Source organism: Ascidiella aspersa, chromosome 4, assembly GCF_963924565.1.
Source record: "Ascidiella aspersa chromosome 4, kaAscAspe10.2, whole genome shotgun sequence".
Taxonomy (NCBI): domain Eukaryota; kingdom Metazoa; phylum Chordata; class Ascidiacea; order Phlebobranchia; family Ascidiidae; genus Ascidiella; species Ascidiella aspersa.
In genome coordinates, this window is record NC_139450.1 from 8,808,892 (window position 1) to 8,831,012 (window position 22,121).

The 22,121-nt window shown below is 33.8% G+C and overlaps 2 protein-coding genes across 4 annotated transcripts; both read left to right on the forward strand.

Annotated features, from left to right (window-relative positions):
- The first annotated feature begins 2,552 nt into the window (after positions 1 to 2,552).
- On the forward strand, positions 2,553 to 11,167 carry LOC146147015 (uncharacterized). 3 transcript variants are annotated; one of them, XM_083387356.1, is made up of 7 exons: positions 7,595 to 8,391; positions 8,553 to 8,663; positions 8,754 to 8,938; positions 9,193 to 9,315; positions 9,746 to 9,940; positions 10,152 to 10,265; positions 10,759 to 11,167. In XM_083387356.1, exons 2-7 carry the CDS (start codon positions 8,653 to 8,655, stop codon positions 10,767 to 10,769), a joined length of 639 nt encoding a protein of 212 aa, XP_083243482.1. In that variant the 5' UTR covers positions 7,595 to 8,391; positions 8,553 to 8,652; the 3' UTR covers positions 10,770 to 11,167. The 3 variants fall into 3 exon arrangements, 2 of the variants coding, with proteins under 2 accessions (XP_083243482.1, XP_083243483.1); XM_083387357.1 differs by having other exon boundaries at positions 9,196 to 9,315; XR_014494789.1 differs by lacking the exons at positions 8,754 to 8,938; positions 9,193 to 9,315; positions 9,746 to 9,940; positions 10,152 to 10,265; positions 10,759 to 11,167 and adding exons at positions 2,553 to 2,868; positions 3,831 to 4,015; positions 4,618 to 4,725; positions 5,735 to 5,923 and having other exon boundaries at positions 7,495 to 8,391.
- A 3,462-nt stretch (positions 11,168 to 14,629) lies between these two features.
- LOC146147016 (ADP-dependent glucokinase-like) lies at positions 14,630 to 18,495 on the forward strand. Its single transcript, XM_083386869.1, has 3 exons — positions 14,630 to 14,832; positions 15,403 to 16,016; positions 17,477 to 18,495. The coding sequence occupies exons 1-3, from the start codon at positions 14,692 to 14,694 to the stop codon at positions 18,159 to 18,161; spliced, it is 1,440 nt and encodes a 479-aa protein (XP_083242995.1). The 5' UTR covers positions 14,630 to 14,691; the 3' UTR covers positions 18,162 to 18,495.
- Positions 18,496 to 22,121: the final 3,626 nt, after the last annotated feature.

Consider the following 22,121-nt stretch of genomic DNA (forward strand, 5'->3'; position numbering starts at 1 on the left):
TTGGCACAAGGTTTGGCCTTCTACTCTGTTTTCCTTCTATTGAAACATAACGGTGACGAATGGTTTTTACACAAAGTGGTCCGGTTATTTTGGGTGAGATATAAACATCAATCACCATAACACGTGACCAGAGACAATAGCCGCAGTGGCTTTGACATTTTAGAAGTAACGACTTCTATAAGTGCTGGTTGAGATGGAATCTATCCATTTATTGGTTTTGAGATTAGATATCCCGAGAAGTGTACGTTCAACCTAGATCTTAATATTTTCACCCTAAAAAATATTCAAAAAAGGGCCATAATTTCGCAACAATAACTAAAACAATTTGTCAGTTTAATAAGCAATAACACTGCATAATCTTGGTAACAAAGGTTTCAACAAATCATAACTAGTATCATTTGACGTAGTTTAAAAATACTTACAAGCGAGAACCTGAGCTAGCAAACCAAATTAATTCATATACACGAGTCGGTTAAAACTCACCCGAGTCCGACTCCGGTTAAAAAAATAAACCCGAGTCCGACTCCGGTTAAAAAAAGTCCGAGTCCTGAGTCCGACTTCGACTCCGTAGCCCTGCCTGACAGTATGCATAAAATTTAGTTCAGAAGGGATAATTTCGTATTCATATCACGTTGGGGTCTCCAATGTATATTTTAACATGGGAAGACATGATCACCGAATTATCTGAACTCCGCTAAATCGAATCTAAACAAACCTTCGTTAAATTTTAAAGTGCATACAGCCAGGTCGCTAAAAAAAATTATTGTACGTTCAAAGAATTCAGCATAGCTCGCTTTCAATGAAAATAGCTTACAGCGCAGTAAAAACACGCTTCGCCAGTAAGGCGTGCATAGTTGACTGGTTTTCAGTATAATTCGGATCCGACTAACGTCCAGGAAAAACGAATGCGTTAGGGATTAAGTTAACAATATGGATGCACAGGAAAGAAATATGCGAGAACGACTTTAGCAGATTTTTAGCACACGCCAATCGAACACATTAAATACCAAATACAGACGCTCGTTCTCTACCTACACCACAAACCTTACCCCCAGCTTTATCACTAGCTCTCCTAATAAATTCCTCACTAACCCGAATTATAAATAATCGATTGTCTACCTTAACCCCAAAAAGGAACACACAGTCCAGTGCTAAAACTGCGGCGACCCAACGGCGCTGTTGAAAAAGAATGACTGTAGCGGCTTGCGCTGCTCCATATTTTTACCGGGTGGAAACTCTTGTCATTCAATCGAAACAGTCTGTTGGATTGTGACGTCGTCACATCAGCCTGTGCGAATTCATCAAATTGTCAACATATTGCTATACTCGTGTTTCGTGAATTACTTAGAATTTCCTGTATTTTTGTATCGTGTTGTCACGAAATTTAATTGCCGCCAGCTGGAATGCGTTATTTAAGCGCTGGCGTTTGAAGCCAAAATTAGCAGTCTCATTGTTCACTTCTGGAGTCCGATCGCGGAGGTAAATTATTGTATGTTTGTCGTTCGTTTGTTTGCAATAAGTCTTCCTTTGTAGCTTGCGCCCCACATGCTCAAGCAACGACATCAAAGCTGCAGATATAGTCCGCTTACGTTCCATATCCTCTTCCTACAGTTTTAAGTGTTATTCAGGCCATTTAAGCATTATTACAGTGAATTTAGGACTATTCCGACAGCTATAGTTTTCGGTAATATTCAGACGAAGTTAGGGAATATTCTGTGGTGGATATAACTGCGTATTTGGCATCTTTATGTTGGTGCTGTCAGTATCAATATTATTGATATTTCCGCTTTTAATATTGTTTCTTTGTAGGTTTCTTGTTAAATTTATCTATTGTTTTTGATTTAGGGAAGTTCCCATTTTGCAACCCGCAGTAATGAGAATTGCGAAGATTACATTCTTCCAAATAACGGAACTAAATATTTAGTTAAAATAGAAGTTTTTAAACTTTTGGTTCATGAACGTACAATCTCGTCCTTGTATTCTCGTTGTGTTAATATTGGCCACATGAACGGTCTAAATAATAAAATAAATTGTATTTTTTTAAATGCATTAGCAGGTTTGGAAAATTTGAATAATTTAATAAATAAGGAAAAAAAGAAAAAAAGTTTAAATAAATAACATTATTGAAAATTTATTTTTTATTTAATTTAACCAATTCTTTTTGATGTAACAATATTTCCAGGCTATAATGGTTTAAATGGTATTAGAGATGGTGTCATTTTTTTACTGTAACAATTTTGGCGCTCTTTCACTATTGTACGTGAAAAGTTATGCAAGAAAAAAAAATAATAATACCGCATACCACAACGCATATTGTTTGGGTTAGGGTGCGGGTTAGCGTTTGGGTGAGGGTGGGTCAAGTAATATTATGTTTATTATTAATAATAACTTGACCCACCCTCAACCAAACGCGAACGTGCACCCTAACCCAAACAATTTGTGTTGTGGTATGCGGCATTTGAAGAAAAATTTTTTTTTATTTATTTTTACGTACAATAGTGAAAGAGCGCCCAATTTTGATACAGGAAACTCTTATTGGTCGTTTTTTACTCCAACATTCCACTCAGTTTGTTATGTTTTTAGAAGATATTTACAAATTTTATTTGTTAACTTTATATGATTCATTAAAATATGTGCTTCTGATTGCTATAGTTTATTAGATGTAACAGTTAACAGAAAGAGGAACTAATATCAAAAAATCAGTCAAGCCCACACAGTTTCATGTTCCGGTGTTATTTATGGTGTGCATCAGAATTTTCATAATTTGCAGCCATTGTCAACTAACATTGTTCCATTTGTACCTTAGTTTTAAACTTTGTATTCAATACATGCCATCAATGCATGGGAGCAGCATAATATGACTAACAGGTATGAATTAGGAATGTAAATATTTGAACATAGTTGTACTGTTATAGACATATATTAACACTAGAATTACGGACATACCTAGAAATACCGCGAGCAGTCAAAATGACCGTTTGTACAATAAAGAGAAAAATGTATAACATTTTAGCCTGGATATCCTCATGTGAATTTTATACTTATCAATTTTACTATCAGGATTGCCTTTTTAAATGAATATAGACTGCCATTTTTCCCACTAAACAACATGCACTTGTAACTTATGTCAAAATGGCACAACAAAATCAATTCCTGCCAATTGTGTAGGGCATAAAGTTCCTAGATATAACTTATGTGTGAAAACAACACAAATTTTTTTTTGTGAAATATATATTTCAAAAAACATTGGTTTTTTTTTTGTTTGCCAATTTCTTGGGATTTCAGGCTGATTCTTTGGCTGACATAGTCGATAAGTCGCCAGCATTCTGCCATACTGGCAACTTTCATTAGATATAGACTTTTCACTGGTCTGGAAAGATGAATAAAGAAGTTTGAAATCAATGGAGAAAACTTGATAAAATTAAGTTGAACTAGTACATCTAAGATTAAAACTGCACCAAATTTGTTTAATTTAATATAAAAAAGTCAGAGTGCTTATTGAATATATTTTGAGGTGGTTTTATCCTTTAAAAAAACTTGCGGTTGCATTTACCATACTTTCTATGTTGGAGTCCAGACACCATCACTTTTTGGCCACAACGTTTTATTTTGAGTAAATATCTAGATAAAAAAGCATGCCCCCCTAAATACGCCCCAACTGTTAAATATGGGTAACTTCAGAACCTTTCACTTACAGTTAAATTGCGATGGTATTGTACAACCGAACCCTTCTTACAGCATAAAACACACAAACAAGCACTCATCTGTAATCAGCTTTGTAAAACATCACCTGCTTTTGATATTTTTTTTTAAACTTTGCGAAATTTCAGGCAGGAACCCAGATTGCCGGCGATTTTTTACGGACACATTGACAGGTGCACCCCAGACTTGTGGTTTCAGTTTGTAAGATTTCTCGGGCTTGCTGAGCATGAGTTGCAGGCTGTGAATTCGCGAAAAGATGTTGGCATAACCGAAAGGAAATACCAAACACTCTCAAGATGGCAAATGTTTTTAGGTACTGATATATGAATACTTGTGAAAATATTGGTTTGCATGAAAATTTTTATTGTGGACCTAACTAACAAACTGCAAATATTTTTGTTCACGTTTAGTGCTACAAAATGAAAAGATTAAAATAAAATGTTACTGCACTTCTTCTTCTAGCACGACAACATTTAATTAAAACCGTTGTAACCGTTTTTGCCAAAAATTTGAGTATGGTATAAATTTTGTTATGAAGTAAAATCTAAATAATTTAGGATTAAAATTGCTTGATATCTAAAGGATTACAATACTCAATCAACTTATGTAGTACGGTAGTTGAAACCAGGGCTGCGGAGTCGGTTAAAATAAACCCGAGTCCAACTCCGATACGTCCGGCCCTGACTTACCAGCCTGTATTTCGAAAATCAAAATCTGTTTTGTTTTTAAATAAAATGTGTTTTGAACTGTACTTTTGCTTTAAGTATATATATTTATATCTATTTGGTTTTTAAACTAAACTAAATGTTTGTATAATCTTCTCCAACCAGACAACTTTTAATTCTAATTTGGATATAAGCAAATAGGTTGGTGTCTTTTTTAACAGATTTATTTTGTGCTTTCGCTGTTATATAGGCAGGAAATCTGATGACGATATTGAAAGATTACTAAAAGGTGCTTTAGATGAGGTTGACCTTGGTCGGGAAAGATGTATTACAGACTTCCCACCTAATCTCCAAAATGGTGTGAATTGAGTATTTTTTAAAAACTATTTCTTCAATATTATTGCATGTCTGGTATTTAAAATTGTAGGAATCATAAAACTTTGAATTAAAATTTTTGCAATCCAACATAAAGTTTTTTACTTCAAGGTAAAATTCTGAAAAGGTAAAGGTATGGTATTAAGTTTAAAAACAAAGATAAAAACGCTACCCCACTGAAAAAAAAGGAAAAAAAAAGTTTCAGCCTATTATCTTGGAAAGAATTGCATTGCAATTATCAATTGGATCCATTTTACTTCATTAAGTCTAGTAATACTGTCATTTGGCATCCATCAGATTGTATACTTTTTGCTATATAGAATAGAGGAATCGGAATCAGAATAAAGTAATAAATTATTTTTAATTTTTTTAAAGATCAATTTCAAACAAAAATACTTGTTTATAAACAAAGTTTAACACACTTATTTTTAAATTGCAAAATATGCAGAAATGTTACACACTACAGTTGTCAGAAATAATTTTGTTGTACAATTTAAAAAAAAATTTAGAAGTGTGAAGCACATTGTTTAGTGAGGAAAAGCCAGTGTTAGGCATTTAGATTGTTTATTATTTTAAAAAGTAATGAATTTCGATCATAGCATTTTTTGTGTTTACAGTTTTCTTTTGATTTGGCAAGAACTCTATATTGCGTTAAAAAGCAATCACGATAGTCACTATTCTTGTTAATAGACAGGTATGAGAATGGCATTCACATGTCACAAAAAGTAAGCCAAACACATCATTTTACTTTAAAGGCACGACTAAAAACCGAATAATTTAGGCAAACAATGCTCGTCACCACAAGGAAAAAAAATCAACATCACTTGATAAAGATGTTTCGATACACACTTGTATCAATATTAGTTAAATGCAGATGGAAATGTTTTTATCAGGATGATGTTGATTTACTCGACATTTTCGGCTTTGACATACATTATCAAGCTACATTGCAGATCCGTGTATGGTGTACCTGACTTTACTATGATTTGCAGAAATTATTTTGGCCCGCGAAATCTATCAATTTATTCACGAACACAGCGGCGAACAATGGGCCCGACTGGCGAGAATGAAACTTAATCTTCCAGCACACGAAGTTACCCGACTTGCAAGTGTCTATAAAGAAGACACAATGGAAAGAAAATACCAAACAATCCTGCGTTGGGCTCGCTTTAATGGAATTGGTAAGAAATTCAGGTCACAAATTTTTATTTTAGAATGTTGACTTTTTACTTTTTGGGGGGGATTCTATAACTGTAGGCCAGTGGTCTTAAACTGGGGTCCATGGACCGCCTTGGGTAGTTTTAGGGCAGTGGTCGGCAAACTGTATGCCACGACCTAAATGTGGGCCCTTGTGTCACTTTTAGTGGAGCTCAGGGTAATTATAAATATTTACTTTTATCATGTAGTTGTGTGCCGCCTGATAGCCATACATCTATTGTACTGTATTTTAAAAATGGTTTGGCTAAGATTTTTTAATTAGGCTTATTTTTGAGAATATTCGATAGTTTGATTAAATCTATTCATCATAAAAGCGCAATGCTTACTATGGCATGTTGCGCTGTGTGACATGCCAGGACTACAAAGTCCATTTTCTGTTAAACTATAAAGGCAGTTATTTAAAGCAATATTTTAATATCTTTGTACCTCCTGAGTAATTTAAAATAAATAAATCATATTTTCTGTACTATTAGATTAGGTTTGGGCTGCATATTTCCAATTTCGCTTTAAGAACAACAGTTTATAAGATTAATTGTTTTATGAAATAACTTGGTGATGTCTTACTGAACATTTTATGCCCTTAACCCCCAAATCCTGGATCCGTTCCTATTGTCGTATATTTTTCAGGTAGAGGGGGCCTTTAATAGCTCCAAAATAAGTATTTTGGTCCACGGAAAATAAAATTGCCGACCACTGTTTTAGGGGGTCTATAAAGGCCTTATTGATACTAGTGTACTATTTAAAAAATGGAATACATTTTTCATAAGAAAATATATATATAAAAAATTGCTATGACCGTTCTCCTAATGAATTTGGATTTCAATTGAGTTTCATAATTTTAAAAAGTACTAGTGTACTATTTAATAAATACTAGTGTACTATTTAAAAAGTGGAATACATTTTTCATGAGAAAATATATATATAAAAAAATCGCTATGACCCTTCTAATGTATTTGGATACTAATTGAGTTTCATAATTTTTTGAGCGAAAACAGCAGGTTTCTTAAACTTATGACGTAATCTCTTCAGACAACCAAATGTAGGAGCTTTTGCTGTGGGCATATTATGCAGAATAATTGGGCATTAACATATTAAATTTAGACCACATAAATGGAATTGAGGTATTACATTTTGTGTTGGATTATATTTGTACCACTGGCCCTTTAAGGGTTAAGAAACAACCAAGATCGTTAAGGAAAAATTAAATTCCTTTTTAGATTGTGAAAGATCTTTTGCTATTATCCTAAAAACCGTTGACCATAATGTCGCTGGATTTATCATGTGTTATCCTAAAAACATATTATAGCAACTTGAAAATGAATGTTAGTGTTGAAATCTATTAGCGATGAGTGATTTTTATTGCCATTTATGAATATATTTATGTGCATTTCATGTTAAAAGACAAACTGTTTATTTAAAAAAAATTGGGGCTAAGTGTAAAATATTCGCTTATTTATAAGTTTAATGTATTTTTGTTGTGCCTCTCTTGCAAATCTGGATAGATTAGTAATTCCCAATTTTATTTTACTTTCAGCTCCCGTAAGCATTGGACATCATCTTCGAAATATTAGAGAAGTAATGTCAACTGAACAACGGAATGAAAGCATAATTCAAAACACAACTTTTTCTGAAAACTAATACTCAAATTGTACAAAAAACTCATATGGACAAATTAACTACTGTGCTTAGACTTTTTAAGCAGACATCTGACTTATATATAAGGACAAATAAACTAAATTCTTGGCTCTATGTTTTCTACCATGTTATGCGCCCTAAGGTGTGGCGAAGTCTGTTATGTCACTACTTTGTTTAAGATTTTGTGTTTCAAATATAAGCATTATAATTAAATTAACATAAACTTAAGAAACACAATTTATAGTGGAACAAATTAAGAGAAATGCTTTATTAACTGAAATTTCTTCATAAAACCAAAAAGCTTACTTTGTCTTACAATAATGAGCTTTGTAGAATTTTGAAACAAACTAATCTTTTAATTTTATTCAAGGCACTTTTGTATCACACAAATAATTTTATTATGTTAATTTGCATAAAGTTGTGTTGTTCCGTTATTAATGCTGTGCCATTTTTTCAACAGAAATTGTTGTTTGTGCTATTATGTGAATTGTATTAGTTGGGGTTCTTTTTCTAAAATCTAAATGCTTTAAAACTCAAAACTTAGGTTTTCTATTCTTGAAATATCTACATGTTTATTTGGTGATTGTTTTAACTGTTTTATGCAAAATAATGTTTGGCTAACTTTTTATATTTTTCAAACCACCGTAATAATACCAAACTAAAACGTTTTTCTGTTTTTAGAATTGTGTTTTTTGTAGCTTTACAATAAATTACTGTTTGACATTTAAAGAGTAAAGTTGAACTTGTGGTGTCTTTATCACCTGGAAGGCAACGCAGGAAGCGAATTTAAAGAGTAGTAAGTATTTATTGCTTATGTTTTTTAATACTGATAATTTCCATTTCATTAATTATTAAACAAGTCAAACTAAAATAATTCGTCGTGATATGCCAGTGGATAGTGGATATTTTTTCAAACGCAATGTTATCAGTTTCTTTATGTTGTTGATTTTTTTACAGGCTAGGGTAAAAGTTAATTCGCAAGTAAAGTTACAAATTGACTTTACAGTTATTTTGAAACAAGTCTTGGAACAAAAATAAAATTATTAAACTTCAAAATATGACCAACAGGTAAGGAATCGTTTTATATATTGTCTTTGAATTAAATATTTTGTTTTGAATTAACCCAAATGTACAAAAATAACTCATTTCAATTTTAAGATTGCCTGATCCAGTAAAACGGTCAGATTTCAACCAACTTGTAAAAGATGAAGTTGATCATCCAAATTGGCCAGAATATGCCAGAAAGCTGGGAGTAAGCGATAATAGTTTTAACGAGAAATATTCCAGCAGCGACGGAGCTTCCTACAAGGATGATATCTTAACTATGTGGAATCAACAAGCTGGCCAGTTGCTATTTATAATATTTATGGAAGCATTTTAAGCATATCAAACCAAATTTGGTTATAAACTAATAAATTATAACAAGCTGAGTGCTTATTTAAAGATAATGACTGCATCAAACTTGCTAAAATTGTTACAATAAAAATGAAAGTAAAAAGTATGACTAATTTTTATTTACATTATTAGAAAATCTCTTTTTTAAAAGAAGTGTATTTTACTTATACCTCAATTTTTAAATTAACATTTTTATTCCCAGCAGGTGCATACAGTAAAAATCTCCAAGATATTGTTTTCGGTGTTGCAAGAGAAGTAGCTACCCAAGAAAGAGATGCAGAAATTGAAGATTTGTTTAAGACTCTTAACCCAAAACTGTTGGAAGGTACCTGTATAAATAGCAACCGTTTATTTGAACAACATATACAACAATATATAGAAGTCGTTTGGCTGGTGTAAACGAAGTTATAAACCGACGTTCCGGTGAGGTCAACAGTCTGGTTTATAACCGCGTTTACACCAATAGAGCGATTCCTAACTATTATTGGGTCGCCTGTGACGTGGAACAAATTCTGTTTTTAAACATAGACAACAGCCTGTTGTTGTTTTTTTTTCTTTTTTATTATTTTAAATTTTAAAAAGGATTACTTCTTGCTGTATATGCTTTGCTATTCACTCTACGCCGTACTTCAAGTTCCAGCCATTATTTTCCATTAGGATATTAGCAAATTGTTTGGTTGTTCCAATATAAATACACCACTCTAAAAGCCTAATTATTTAGCTCAAAGAGCGTGCAAATTTATATTTAATTTCAGTGAGAAACATGGCCTTTTTTATTTACGATTTTATTGGCCAATATAATGACAGCGATTACTGGAGGCGTGAAGTTGTCAGAAGAGCCTTGACAGTTGATCCAAATCGTTCCTACTGCATTGTGCAGGATTTCAAAGGAAACAAGGCCGAGGAAATGTACAATGTTATGCAACATTGGAAAACACGGGAAAGGCTAAGTAGATACATCATTGGATATTTATTTTAGAAAATTTAGGAAAGCCTATTGAGCATAGGTAATGTTACCTACTTCAATATGGACTTTAATATTCCTACTATGTCTAACTAAAACCTCATACCATTTTGCTTCGATTTTCATTTTGTTGCTTATTCTTAACTTTATCAAAGAATATTTGCGTTTCCTATGTAATAAAAAATATGTTTAATTAGAGACTGTCCAAGAGATGGTACATAAGTTAAGAGTACTTTCTCTAACCATTCCCCCTCCATATGATGACAAATATCCTGCTAACCAGCCAGAGAGTGAAACATTGGATCCTTATGGTAAGTTTAAGTGGCTGCATTATAAACACACAAAATAGAAAGCCAACATGTAAACACATTAAAGACAAATATAAAAACTGATAAGTGTGTTGATCTCATTGTCTTAAATTTCTATATCTAAACAATTAAAGACAAATTTAAAAACTGATAAGTGTGTTGATCTTATCGTCTTAAATTCCTATATCTAAACAATTTTGATTGCGTTTTTTGCCGAATTTTTTTAATTTTTTATTGTTTTTTTCTTTTGTCTTAAATTTCTATATCTAAACAATTAAAGACAAATTTAAAAACTGATAAGTGTGTTGATCTCATCGTCTTAAATTCCTATATCTAAACAATTTTGTTTGCGTTTTTTGCCGAATTTTATTTTCTTTATTAAAACGTTTTTAAACAATTTGTCATCTGGTAAATGAAACTTTATTTTTCATTCAAGCTGCATTATTTTTTTTTAGTCAAAAGCCTTTTGATTTTTATACATCGTTTTTTATTTTAGATAATCGTTGAAAACAGACGATGTCCCGTCAGATCAAAAAGATTTTTGTTATATATATCATTTAATCATGGCCTAAAAATGTCATAAATGTTGTGTGTTTTTTTTAAAAGTTTTATATAGCCTGTTAGTTTGAAGTGATTTTATTCTTACCATTTCTGTCCATACCCCAAATCAAGTATGTTTGATGAAATATATGCTGTTTTATTCGATTCAATCCATGCCGTGTTTTGGTTTAAAACCAATATTATAGATGTTATTAGGGTCGCAATTTACTATTCCGTTTTAAAAAAACATTCTATGTAAAATTACGTAGCCCATATTTTATTATATCTTGATTGTAGGCTAACTTACGTGTAAGCTGTTACGTTTTCAGAACGTTTTTTAAACAATGTTTTAACTGAATGGTTCTTTCTTCTGTAGAAGCCATTTTGTCATATTGTGTTTACACAGAGAATTTTTGTTTTTTAATCGATGTGTCGTAACGGAAAATTTTCAGTAAAAATCTATGGCCTAAATTCTTTGTAACCATATGTAATGTTTACGTCACTCCTTGCAGCCAATGTGCAAACGATAAGCGGAAAGTTTTCGGTAAAATTCCGTTACGTAGATTTCTTGCAACCACATAATATTTGCAGCGAATTTGCAAAATTCAAATTGTTGACACCAATTTTTATGCGTCAAGTTATTTACATCCGTTTTTTTTGTATATGTTTCAAAACACCGCGGTCTGAACATTAGTCGGTTTCCCCGGTTGTGTGATTTTTAAACTGTTGACATTTTAACTGCAGACAGAGGCTGTTTCGCAATCGCATTTTGACGTAAAATTTGTATGTTTCGCGTCAGAAATAAGTGTGAAAAAGGTTTAAACCACGCCTTGTTATCACGTGATATTTTGTTAAGTATTATAAGAATTAATGACGTAAATCTTTCTTTATCGCAGAAATTTTCTTAACTGATTCTCGTCTATAAATAGCGTGTTCAATCAATATAAAAAAAGAGGGGAGAAAGAGAGAGATATGAGGCTTTTATAGCTTCTACTCAGACAGCAAACTTGAGTGCTTTTGTGACTGAACCAGAGAGAGGCTTTTACAGCTTTGACTGAAGACAGCAAAAATTGACTGTTCATGTATCTGAACTAAAGGAAAGAATTGGACCTGAATGGCCTTCCGAAGACAGGCCATCTCAAATCTTGTAGGAGTGTGGTCGATTCATCTTGGCAATTATATAAATGAAGACTCATTATCAGACCATACCCCCTACACTTCAATCTTTAAATATTATATATTAAATGATTATTGTGTTTTATTTCTACTTCATGTATTTTGTTCTTCCAGTCATTAACGTGTAGCCTAACTTTTAGGAAAAAAATTAACTTTTTACGTCAAAGCGTATTGATTTTCTTTTTTACAATACAATACGCGTCTGAAATTCCTAATTAGCCAGTTGGCTTTACTTTGAACAGGTTAGGCAAAAAACATAGGTTACAATGCAAAGTTTGGCGAATTAACAGTATTGTAAACAGACCAAGTCAAGTTCCAGTCAAGTAATAATTAAAGCAAGTCAATTTCAAGTCAAATCCTGGTCATAAAAGTTACATGCTATTAAAATTAGGTAAACTAGTCCGATTATGAGCAATGCCTTAACAAAAAATACCAAAAAGGCAATAAAGGGAAAGCAAATTGTTTTATGTGCAAAAAATAGAATAAATAACCCAATTTTACGAAAATGCCTAATGAAAACACTTAATTTCAACCCAAGTCATTTGTCTAAAAGACTTAAGTCAAGTCATTTTGCCCAAGAGACATAAGTCAAGTCAATTACTTGAAAACCATGACTCAAGTCAAGTCATTACAACACTGCGAATTAAACTTGTAGAATACGAACGCCTAAACAAAACGGTTGCAGAATGGAAAAGTGCCCTATTTACAATCAGGGGCGGTCTTAAAAAAATCGAATTGTAAAAAACAGTTGTCTTTTCGAGAAAACTTGTGCGCAAATATGCAGCTGAAAAACAGTCTAATCGCCTGTAGCCCCCAAAATAGCATATATTCACCTTAAATTTGCAAAACTTTTAATTTATTGGCTACGTGATGCATTGCACACTGAAAAGATTTACATATCGCTGAAAATATTGTCATATATAGGGAATGAATGGTACGCGAAAACATACTAGCTGACTTATTTTCTATCACGCCCTCTTTAGTAACCGTCCTGTGTACATCCGTACATCTAGGTAATTCGCCAACCAAACCTTTCATGGCCAAACAGCAAACTTATATATTGCGTCTCTTATTCAAATTATTCAACTATGGTTGTGCTAAAAAACGATGTTTATTGACACTTCGGTGTGAGCGTAAACCGCCCGGCGAAAAGTTTGTAAAAATATGCTGTGTCACGTTTCCACAGAAAGAGAAAATGAGACGATTCACGTCAGATGCGTTAAACTAGACTTCCTGTTTACAAATGGTCAGTAGGTTGGGTAGGTTTGGTTTGGTCCCCTTCTGCATTTATAACAGCAATGCTCTGAGATCGTGGTTTAGTTGCCGCTGGTGAAAGTGAGCAATTGCAGGCAACAATGCTAAAGTTCGAAGTTCGTAAACAGTGTACTGAAGCTCCAATTGCATTGCACTCCGAAGCTCAATGAGATGTCAACTATGTTGTAAAAAGTCAATTTCAAATAATTTGGCTTAAGTGAAGTTCTTCGCGAAAAACTTAATTTAAAATCAACATTTTTTTGATAAAAATAGCACGTCATTTTAGAACAGTGACTTCAGTAAAGGTTTGATCTAGGCCATTACAACACTGGCTATTCGACTGGTAGAATGGTAGTGCTGTCTTAACGTGTTATATCTGCCACTGCCGCAGTGTTTTTATAAAAAAAACTTTCGTTTTTGGCTTGCTGATACCCTTAGTGTAAATAAGTGTTGTAATTAATTAACTCAATAACTTGACTTGAGTCATTGTATTCCCATGAATTGACTTAACTTAAGTCCTGTGACTAAATTAACTTTACTAGGACTTAATTCATTTTATCAAATACCTTGGGTTAAAATTAAGTGTTTTCATTAAATGTTTTTTAATAAATTTCCGAAGGGTGATTTGTCTTTTTAGACGTAAAACAATTTTCATGCTGTATATAACCTTTTTGTTATTTTTAGTTTAGTTATTCTTATAATCAAATAAATTTACAATTTCACTTGCTCTTCCTATCTTGACTTGACTGGGACTTGACCTGGGCAACTAATGACTTGGACAAGAACTTGATTTGTTATTTTTCAAATGTCTTGACTAGGACTTAAGGCATTTCAAAATGACTTATTTACAACACTGGTGTATATACAGTCTGTATTTCATTTCAGGGACACACCACACTTTTAAATATTGTTTAAAATCAATTTGTGTGCACACCTGAATAAATAAATTGTACACCTGCATCACTAAAAAATATTCATAGTTCTATTGGTGGATGTTGATTGAGTCTTAGTTGGGTTCTGAACCTCTAGTGTGCATGAAATCTTGATTTAACACCTATTTACCTGAAACAAGAAGGGGGTTCGAGAGACTCTTGTCGAATTTGGCACTACACACTGGAGATCCCATCAAAAAGTACTGTGAAATGTGGAATTAATGGCCCAGTATGTTTTATGACACTTTATCTTTATGGTTTTGGGTGTTCAGTGCCAATATTTTGTCAAATCAAAGTTTTATGCACTGAAGTGTTATGCTAAATCAAGTGTGCGCAGAAACTGCTTGAAGAACTCTCTGGTGTCGCAAGCTGGCTGAATGCCACAGTTTTTAATTTGATTTCATATTAGTACAGGCTTATTGACGATCAAAAAAATAATCTGCACCCATTTTCTACAGGACCAAATTTAGATTGCAGAATTTGCTGCTAATTGCAGATTAGTTCTAGCTATCCTGCCAAAAAAGAAAATGGCAAATGTTATTACAAAGTTGAGTGGGGCAATTTCTCTTTTTGCCATTTTGGTTGTGGTTTTTGTCAACAGAAAACCTGTGGATCTGAATGCTGAAATTCCCAATATTCTTGATTCTCTACGAAAAGCTGAGAAAAAGGTAATGCAAATATTTCAGTCTAAACTCTAAAGTGCTTTGTTTATTGTGTTATCCTTTTAGAAGTTATTATATTTTTTAACTTATTACTCATTTTTTTTTACATATTTATTTAATTTATTTTATTGTTGTTTTTGACAGTTATTCAACTATAATAAACCTGAAATAAAAGCCTCTCCGCTAAATTGCAACTGCATTGAAGTACAAAACCAGAATATTTTATAAATGATTTAAATCTCTCATCCTTGTGATCCAACTTTTTAACATCCTATTAAGGTCACCTTCATCATTATGAATGGCAACCTGACTCACACAGGCCACACTGCATGATAAACACAATAAAAAAGTGAAGGAAATCACATTCAATAATAACTCAATAAAAAAATTGTTAACACAATAGACTCAAATTACTTTGTGAAAATGACAAATGTAGAATAAAAAATATAATAGCCAGAAGAGCTGTTGGAAAATACGTATACATATTCACTTAGCTTGCGAAATGATAGTTAACCTATTTTATATAGTTAATTTTTGTTTAAAACTCTTTTCCAAATCGTTTTTTCCAATAAAAAGGTTGAAATATCTCCGGCAACCAGAATAGCAATTGGATTCGGAGGCTGTATGGATGTGTTTGTGGATGCAACAAAACTGCTCAACGCAGTTGGAATTCGCCCTCCTAACAAACCGAAACACCACAACTCAATGGCTACTTTTAAAGATCTCGCCGAAGGCTTTGCTTACTTTTTTCGACATGGGGCGGCCGCAGAGCGTTACATGAGCAACACAACCTTGTTTGCCAAGCTAGTGGATGCCTCGTATAGAATCAAGGGCGTTAGATCGGCTCTCGGTGGTAATGCGCCGGTCATGGCTAATCGTTTTGCTATGGAAGGAGCAGAAGTGCTCTTGGCAGCTCAATCGAGCCCTGACTTTAAAAAAACCCTCAACCCAAAGCTGAAACTGGCTGGAAGTTCAGTTGACACAAGCGATGTACATCTTATTATGGAATACAAGACAGGAGACACATGGGGAAAACATGAATCAGTGAGAGCCAACCGCTACATTGTTCACTCTGATGTATACAACCCAACTATACAATCGCTTGAACCTTTCGTGGAAGAATACAAGAAGTTTAAGCCCTCACTTTTGGTGGTTAGTGGCCTTCAAATGCTGGACAACTTTCCTTTCAAGTAAAATAATTGTTTGTTTTTCATTAAACTAGTTGTATGAATGTGTATATATTTCATTGTCTGAACCTTCATAAATTAAAAGTTTACCCTTGAATTTTGTTTCAAGGTAATATATTTTAAAATAGTATTAAGATTCCAGCAGTTCAGGGGCATATCCAGAAATTTAAAAACGGTGGTCCCGAATTCCCCTATATTTTGTCTATCGTTAATGAATAATGACGTCATAAACTAGTGACGGAAATGGCGTCACAAAATACTGATTTGTAATAACGTCATAAAATATATTCAGACACAACCAAATAACGTCCAGAAAAAGTGAACTTTTACAACACAAAGCGAACACGTGCGTGGAAACCGCTCAGTGTGCAATCGTTAACTTCAGGCGAAAAACTAAACCAAGATGATGCAGTATGTGTGATTAATTTTGGTAGGATCATGTTTAGATATTAGCAGCGCAGTGTCCTAAGTTCCATGTACGGGACCACACCAAATTACAAGCACGTCCCTCGCCACCGGCAATACTAAACGAAGATCGGTTTTCCTTTTTTTTTATGCCACGATTAGCGTTACATACGCGCCAAGCAATGTTCCTAATCAGCCAAAATACAAGCTACCGTTAAGGGAAATTAAGTTGTGTCAATTACACACAAAACACGTGGTCTTAGGATGTGCCTAGAGAGAATAATTTTGTGTTAACAATCATTGCATAAAAAGGCCACTTTGAAAGTTACAGTTAACCACCTCTTAAGACCACCTCTGCTTCAGTTAAAAAAATGCCTTCGTTACACAAACACATTTACTGCGCCTAACTCGGCGTTTTTAACGATAACAAAAGTAAGAAGGCTTCACTTTGCATTGTCTATTATCGAATACACCGTTGCTAATTAGCCAACCTGAACGAATAACGAAAGGCGAAAGAGAAAAAATATCCTGCGCTTACGTTCGACCAAACACGAAACGAAAAATGCCGTTTGTGGTTAATTTTGGTATCGCTTTAGCTTGAGCCGCGTGACCTAATTACATTAAAAACATTGCCGCTTAGGACGGTGAGCAAAACCCTTACAAAAACGAACAAAAAAACGATAATATTACTAACAAAAAGGAGTGGGGGGGCGAACATCCCCCCTGGATACGCCTCAGGAGCAGTTATTAATTTTTCACTGACCTTTCAGATCAAATAAAAGGCCACTAAAGTAGGTTGGTGTTGCTGTGTGATTAACGGAAGTAGTTTGATTAAATTAATTAACACTGGCCAAACAATACAATACGGTTTTTACGTTAGATATTTTAATACTCATGTTTTTTTCCCTTTAGGGATACAAAAAGTTCAGTGAAAATATTATGGTTACCAATAACTTGATGTTTGTTTTCTTGCTCAGCGTTTGTTTTGGTTTGTCGTAATATAATTTCGTCAAACACTGCATTCATATTTTTGTCAAGTGATGCCTTTACATTTCCAGGGATGGGATTCGAGAGGCTCGTCTCACTGCAGTTCAGGATTTAATGCTCGACGCAAACAAGCGAAAGATCCTCACTCACTTTGAGCTCGCCTCCTTCGTAGAGGAATCGCTTATCGAGGAGCTGATGCACAAAATCCTTCCGCACTCAGACTCGATCGGGATGAACGAGCAGGAGCTTCCAAACCTGCTCAGTTTTCTGCGCTTCGGAAACGTCACAATGGTGTCAGACGCTTACCCGCGTGTGGCAACCGTCCTGGACCAGATGCGCGACACATACCGCCTCCTTTCGACAAAGAGCGAAGGAAGAGTGTCCCGCCTCCACGTGCACACTCTTGCCTTCCAAGCAATCCTTACTCGGACTTCCTCGGCGTGGAAGAACACGATGTCGGCGGCAGCTCACGCCTCCCTTACAGCTAACCGACACATCTGCGGGAACAAGCTGGTCGATGTAGAGACATCTAAACTTCTTCTTGATGAGTCCTTCTCCACCACTGTGAATCGCGATGACGCCAGCCGCATCCCGTTTCAGCCTGATCGCCCTGTTTCATGTTGGGAGGAGGACATCAATGGAGACGGGGACACAGTCCTCATCTGTATCGCTCCTAACCTCGTCTGCACCAAGGTCTACCAAACCGCGGGCGGCGGTGATAACATTTCGTCTGCTGGCCTTGTTTTTCAAATCTGAGAAAAAGTTGTATGTTTACTGTAATAAATTACCCTTTTTAACTGAGCTATTTCGGATTTTCTAGTTCCTGTGTATTTTGCCTTGCAGCATTGTGGAAATTCCTACATGGCAAAATGATTATGTCGAGCGGGCTTGTTTTTCAAACCTGAAAAAATATTAAAAATTAGGTATTTTTTTTGTAACCTATTGTTGCGGAAATTTTTTACTTTTTAGCATTATTAAGTCCGCTGGCCTTATTTTTCCAATGTTGATAAATTTTTAAAGTTTCCAAAAAAAGCTAAACCTATAGAGTTATATATGAAGATATATCCTATAGAGCTATATATATATATATATAAAACCTATAGAGTTATATATATGTATATATAGAAAAAGCAGGCAAAATTGCGGAAAATTTGTATGGTCACACAACATTTCAAGTCCTTGCCTTATTTTTAAATCTGAAAACAAATTTTAAAAATCACCTAGGATGGCCTTTTAAAAACATTTTTTTGAAGAAGTGTCATGATTTTTTTACTTAAACAAACGTTCAGCATTGCGGCGTATCGTGCATCATTTTATCTGGCGACCGTGTTCTTCAGATCCGCACACCCTTTGTTGTAAATTTCTAATAAGTTTTTTTAGTCTACTTTAAAATATAACTATAGCATTGCAAATAAATTCGACCGTATTCCAACATTTCGTCAGCTAGACATTGTTTTCGAAATGAAAACAATTCTTCCTGAATAAGACTTTTATGTTTCCTATAAAGTTTTGTTGTTTTCTAAACCCATATTTTAATAATAGGGTAGAACGCAAGATAGTATGGTTTAAAGTTGAGCTATGTATATATATATTTGTATTATATATCGATTTCGACGGTTTTTCAATTTTAAAAATTGCGCACGATCACTATCGTGTCGTTTCTACGCTCGCCTTTTTTCCAAATATGATAACAAATTAAAAAAGAGAAAACATTACGTCTTTTAACTATTGTAATTAAGTTTCACTTGTTTTTTCTGGTATTGCGGCGTATTTTTATTGAAAATTGTTGTCTACTGGCTTTGTTTTTCATATCCAAACACTAGTTTTTCAAACAGCAAGTATTTTCGAAGTAAAGATTTGCGAAAAAGTTTCATTATTTTTAAAAAAGACTTGCTAACTTTGCAGACCATTGCTGTCGTATTGCAGCGTTATATCAGCTGGACTTAAAACTACCGTTGATGCGATCGTTTTGAAATACGTTTTAATATTTTCAAGCCCGTATTTCGATAATCCTTGAGCTATCTTTTGCCCAGTAAGATTCTGGACGTGTCTCCGTGTTGTTTTATATATTCTCGCAGCATTGCTTCGTTCTGTGTTTCGCAAATGTAAATGCGCTTTTAGTGACGTAAATCGCTGGTGTAGGTTGCAGGTCAGGTACGCATAGATGTAGCTCTATTATTGTGAATTCGTAACTTCTAACATTGTTTTTATTTTTGTGCGTTCAAACTGCTCTCGGTTTCGCTCGTAGCAAATTTGCACCGCTTTTCAAGTTTTTCCAATTTCTTTTTCGTGCAAACTTGTCCAACAAGTGGCCAATTATATGTCGCTCAGGTAATCCTTCTTGTCCTAACTTCGTGCCTGCTTGTTTCAGGCAGCTGTTGAAAGTGAAATATAGGTACGAAGGTTTAGCGGAAAGCAATTCCACTTGGGACGTGCAATATTTTTTTACCCTGTTTTATGAAAAAAATTAACCAACTTCAACTTCCTACGTTTTAATGTTTCATTTTTGCTTCTATAACAACTTCTAAGGAACTGATTTGTTTTTCAAGTCTTCCTTACGCGGCTTTCTACATAAAATGGTGTATCTTTATGGAATCCGACCATTAACGGCATGTTTTGCTTGTCCGTAGCGCGTGAACAAACTAGAACTCAAATTAAAAAAAATCAAATAACGTAAACTCAAAACCCCCCAAAAATTGACGATCCTGTATTTTCCTCTAGTTTTTTTAATTGAGTTTTACTTTGCTTTCTACATTATATCCACGTTTGCGTTAAATTTTTTTCTATGGTATACGTGTATTTTTCTTGTTGAAGCAATTGCAATTCATGTAATTAACCTAGTGTTGCAAATTGGATTTGGGCATTTCTTTTGGTTGGGGCTTGTTGGGTGGAACTACGCATTTTCGGTGTTTGGTGGATTAATCAACTTTGACTTACTAATGTTTTGGTGTGTAGGGGTCTTAATATGACAGTAATGTGCGAATAATAATGTTTAACTGTGTGCCAGTATTACACTTTGCCTTATGATCGGGCTATTTTGTATTGATAAGGTGCACTTGATTAATTGTCTCTCTGGCGCCTTTTGGGGGCTACCTACATACTTAACTTCCGTCCAGCTGCGGGCGCTATATTTTCTCGCAAACTTTGCCTAAAATGTAGGTCCTAAGGTCGAAAAGTTAAAGAAATGAAAATTAAAGAAATAATTTTTTTTTTGTTTAAACCTGCTTTTATTACCTTCTCCCTGATTCACCACAAAGAATTTTTATTTTTAACTTTTTGCCTTCATTCCAATTTTATTGTGCTTTGTTTGTATTATGTAATACTTGTAATATCGTCTAAACTTTTGCTTAAAACCTCATAATCCATTGTTTATATCGCATTTGTAAATAAATAATTCCTATTGCATTTCTGGTAGTATACCCCGGTTTTACAGGAAACCACATAATTCAGAATATCTTATCGAAAAACTAAACGCTTTTCTGCTTAAACACGCTTTTACATTTTCCACCCCTCCGTTGACCGATAAAGTTGAAGCCGATACCAAATGCAAACGTGCAGTGATGGTATTACCGGAAATATATTACATAAAAAAATTGACTGGTATGTAAAATTTTCACAAATGAAAAAAAAAATTGACAAAGATATATACTAGAAACACTTTGCATTTAAGTATATTGCCCAACCCTGGATCCGCCCATGCCAACAGATAAAATGTGCTTTAAAGATGATCCGGATTGCTCCGGACCATAAAATAATTAAAAAACTGCCAAAATTTAAGAAATAATCCTTATATAAACCCTAACTAAAAGAAAGAAAGATTTAAATATAAAACTTTTATTGCATATTTGCTTTTTAGGCTTTCAAATGAAACTGTTCAACTCCATGCTATCTTGCGTTCTACCCAAAATTATATTACGCTAATCGATGTTAACTGCTTAAAAGTTATGCTTCTTGAAATATATACCGGGTCAAAAATTATCAAACGTCACAATTTTACACAGGCAAGTTATAATAGTGAAACTTTGTTTAAGGCCGCGTTGTTTGGCTTTGTTTAATAGTGTTTATTATTTAATTGTTTCTTTACAGGGATTTTGTCAATTTTATTGTTGGTAACAAAATGTGTTTGATTTTAAGCACAGCCCTCGGAAGTTCTACGGAAAAGTACAACATAAAGAGAAGACGAACAGTGAGCGTCAAGATCTGTTTCACATAGGAAATAGGGATGTTTGGGAGGCTTTCAATTTACATTTGTTGGTTATGTTAGTATAACAATTTATTTTGCGCTTTTGAGAGATATTTTTGTTTTTCAGGATGGGACTGGATAAAGGACACCAGAGAATAAAAGAAGCTTCAAGATGAAAAGTCGGACCCTTGATTTGTTTTCTTCCTGTGACAATTTGCGGTGGTTAGAAGATTACCTATGCGTTTTATTGCTTTAAGGCAGTGGTTCTCAACCGGGGTGTCGCAGCAGGTTTCGTCAGGTTTTTTCATAGAATACTAAATACAACTAGTATTCTATGGTTTCATAGAGATCAGTGTTGTTATCTTAAATTATAATAATTACTCTTACTCAGCATAAATTCAAAATATAGTTTATATTTTATTTACACTATTTATTTTTAAATAAATATAAATTTTCTGTACTGAACGCAATAAAATAAATATATATTTTTATTGTAAAATGGTGTTTATGCAAAAGATAATGATATATCCCTC

Excerpts from the sequence above, each read along its gene's own strand:
- LOC146147015 (XM_083387356.1), top strand. Across the intron at positions 9,316-9,745 it reads TAACCCAAAACTGTTGGAAG|TGAGAAACATGGCCTTTTTT; the intron begins GTACCTGTATAA and ends ATTTAATTTCAG. Across the intron at positions 9,941-10,151 it reads GAAAACACGGGAAAGGCTAA|AGACTGTCCAAGAGATGGTA; the intron begins GTAGATACATCA and ends ATGTTTAATTAG.
- LOC146147016 (XM_083386869.1), top strand. The coding sequence starts at position 14,692 with ATGGCAAATGTTATTACAAAGTTGAGTGGGGCAATTTCTCTTTTTGCC. Across the intron at positions 14,833-15,402 it reads TACGAAAAGCTGAGAAAAAG|GTTGAAATATCTCCGGCAAC; the intron begins GTAATGCAAATA and ends TCCAATAAAAAG. Across the intron at positions 16,017-17,476 it reads CTGGACAACTTTCCTTTCAA|GGATGGGATTCGAGAGGCTC; the intron begins GTAAAATAATTG and ends TTACATTTCCAG.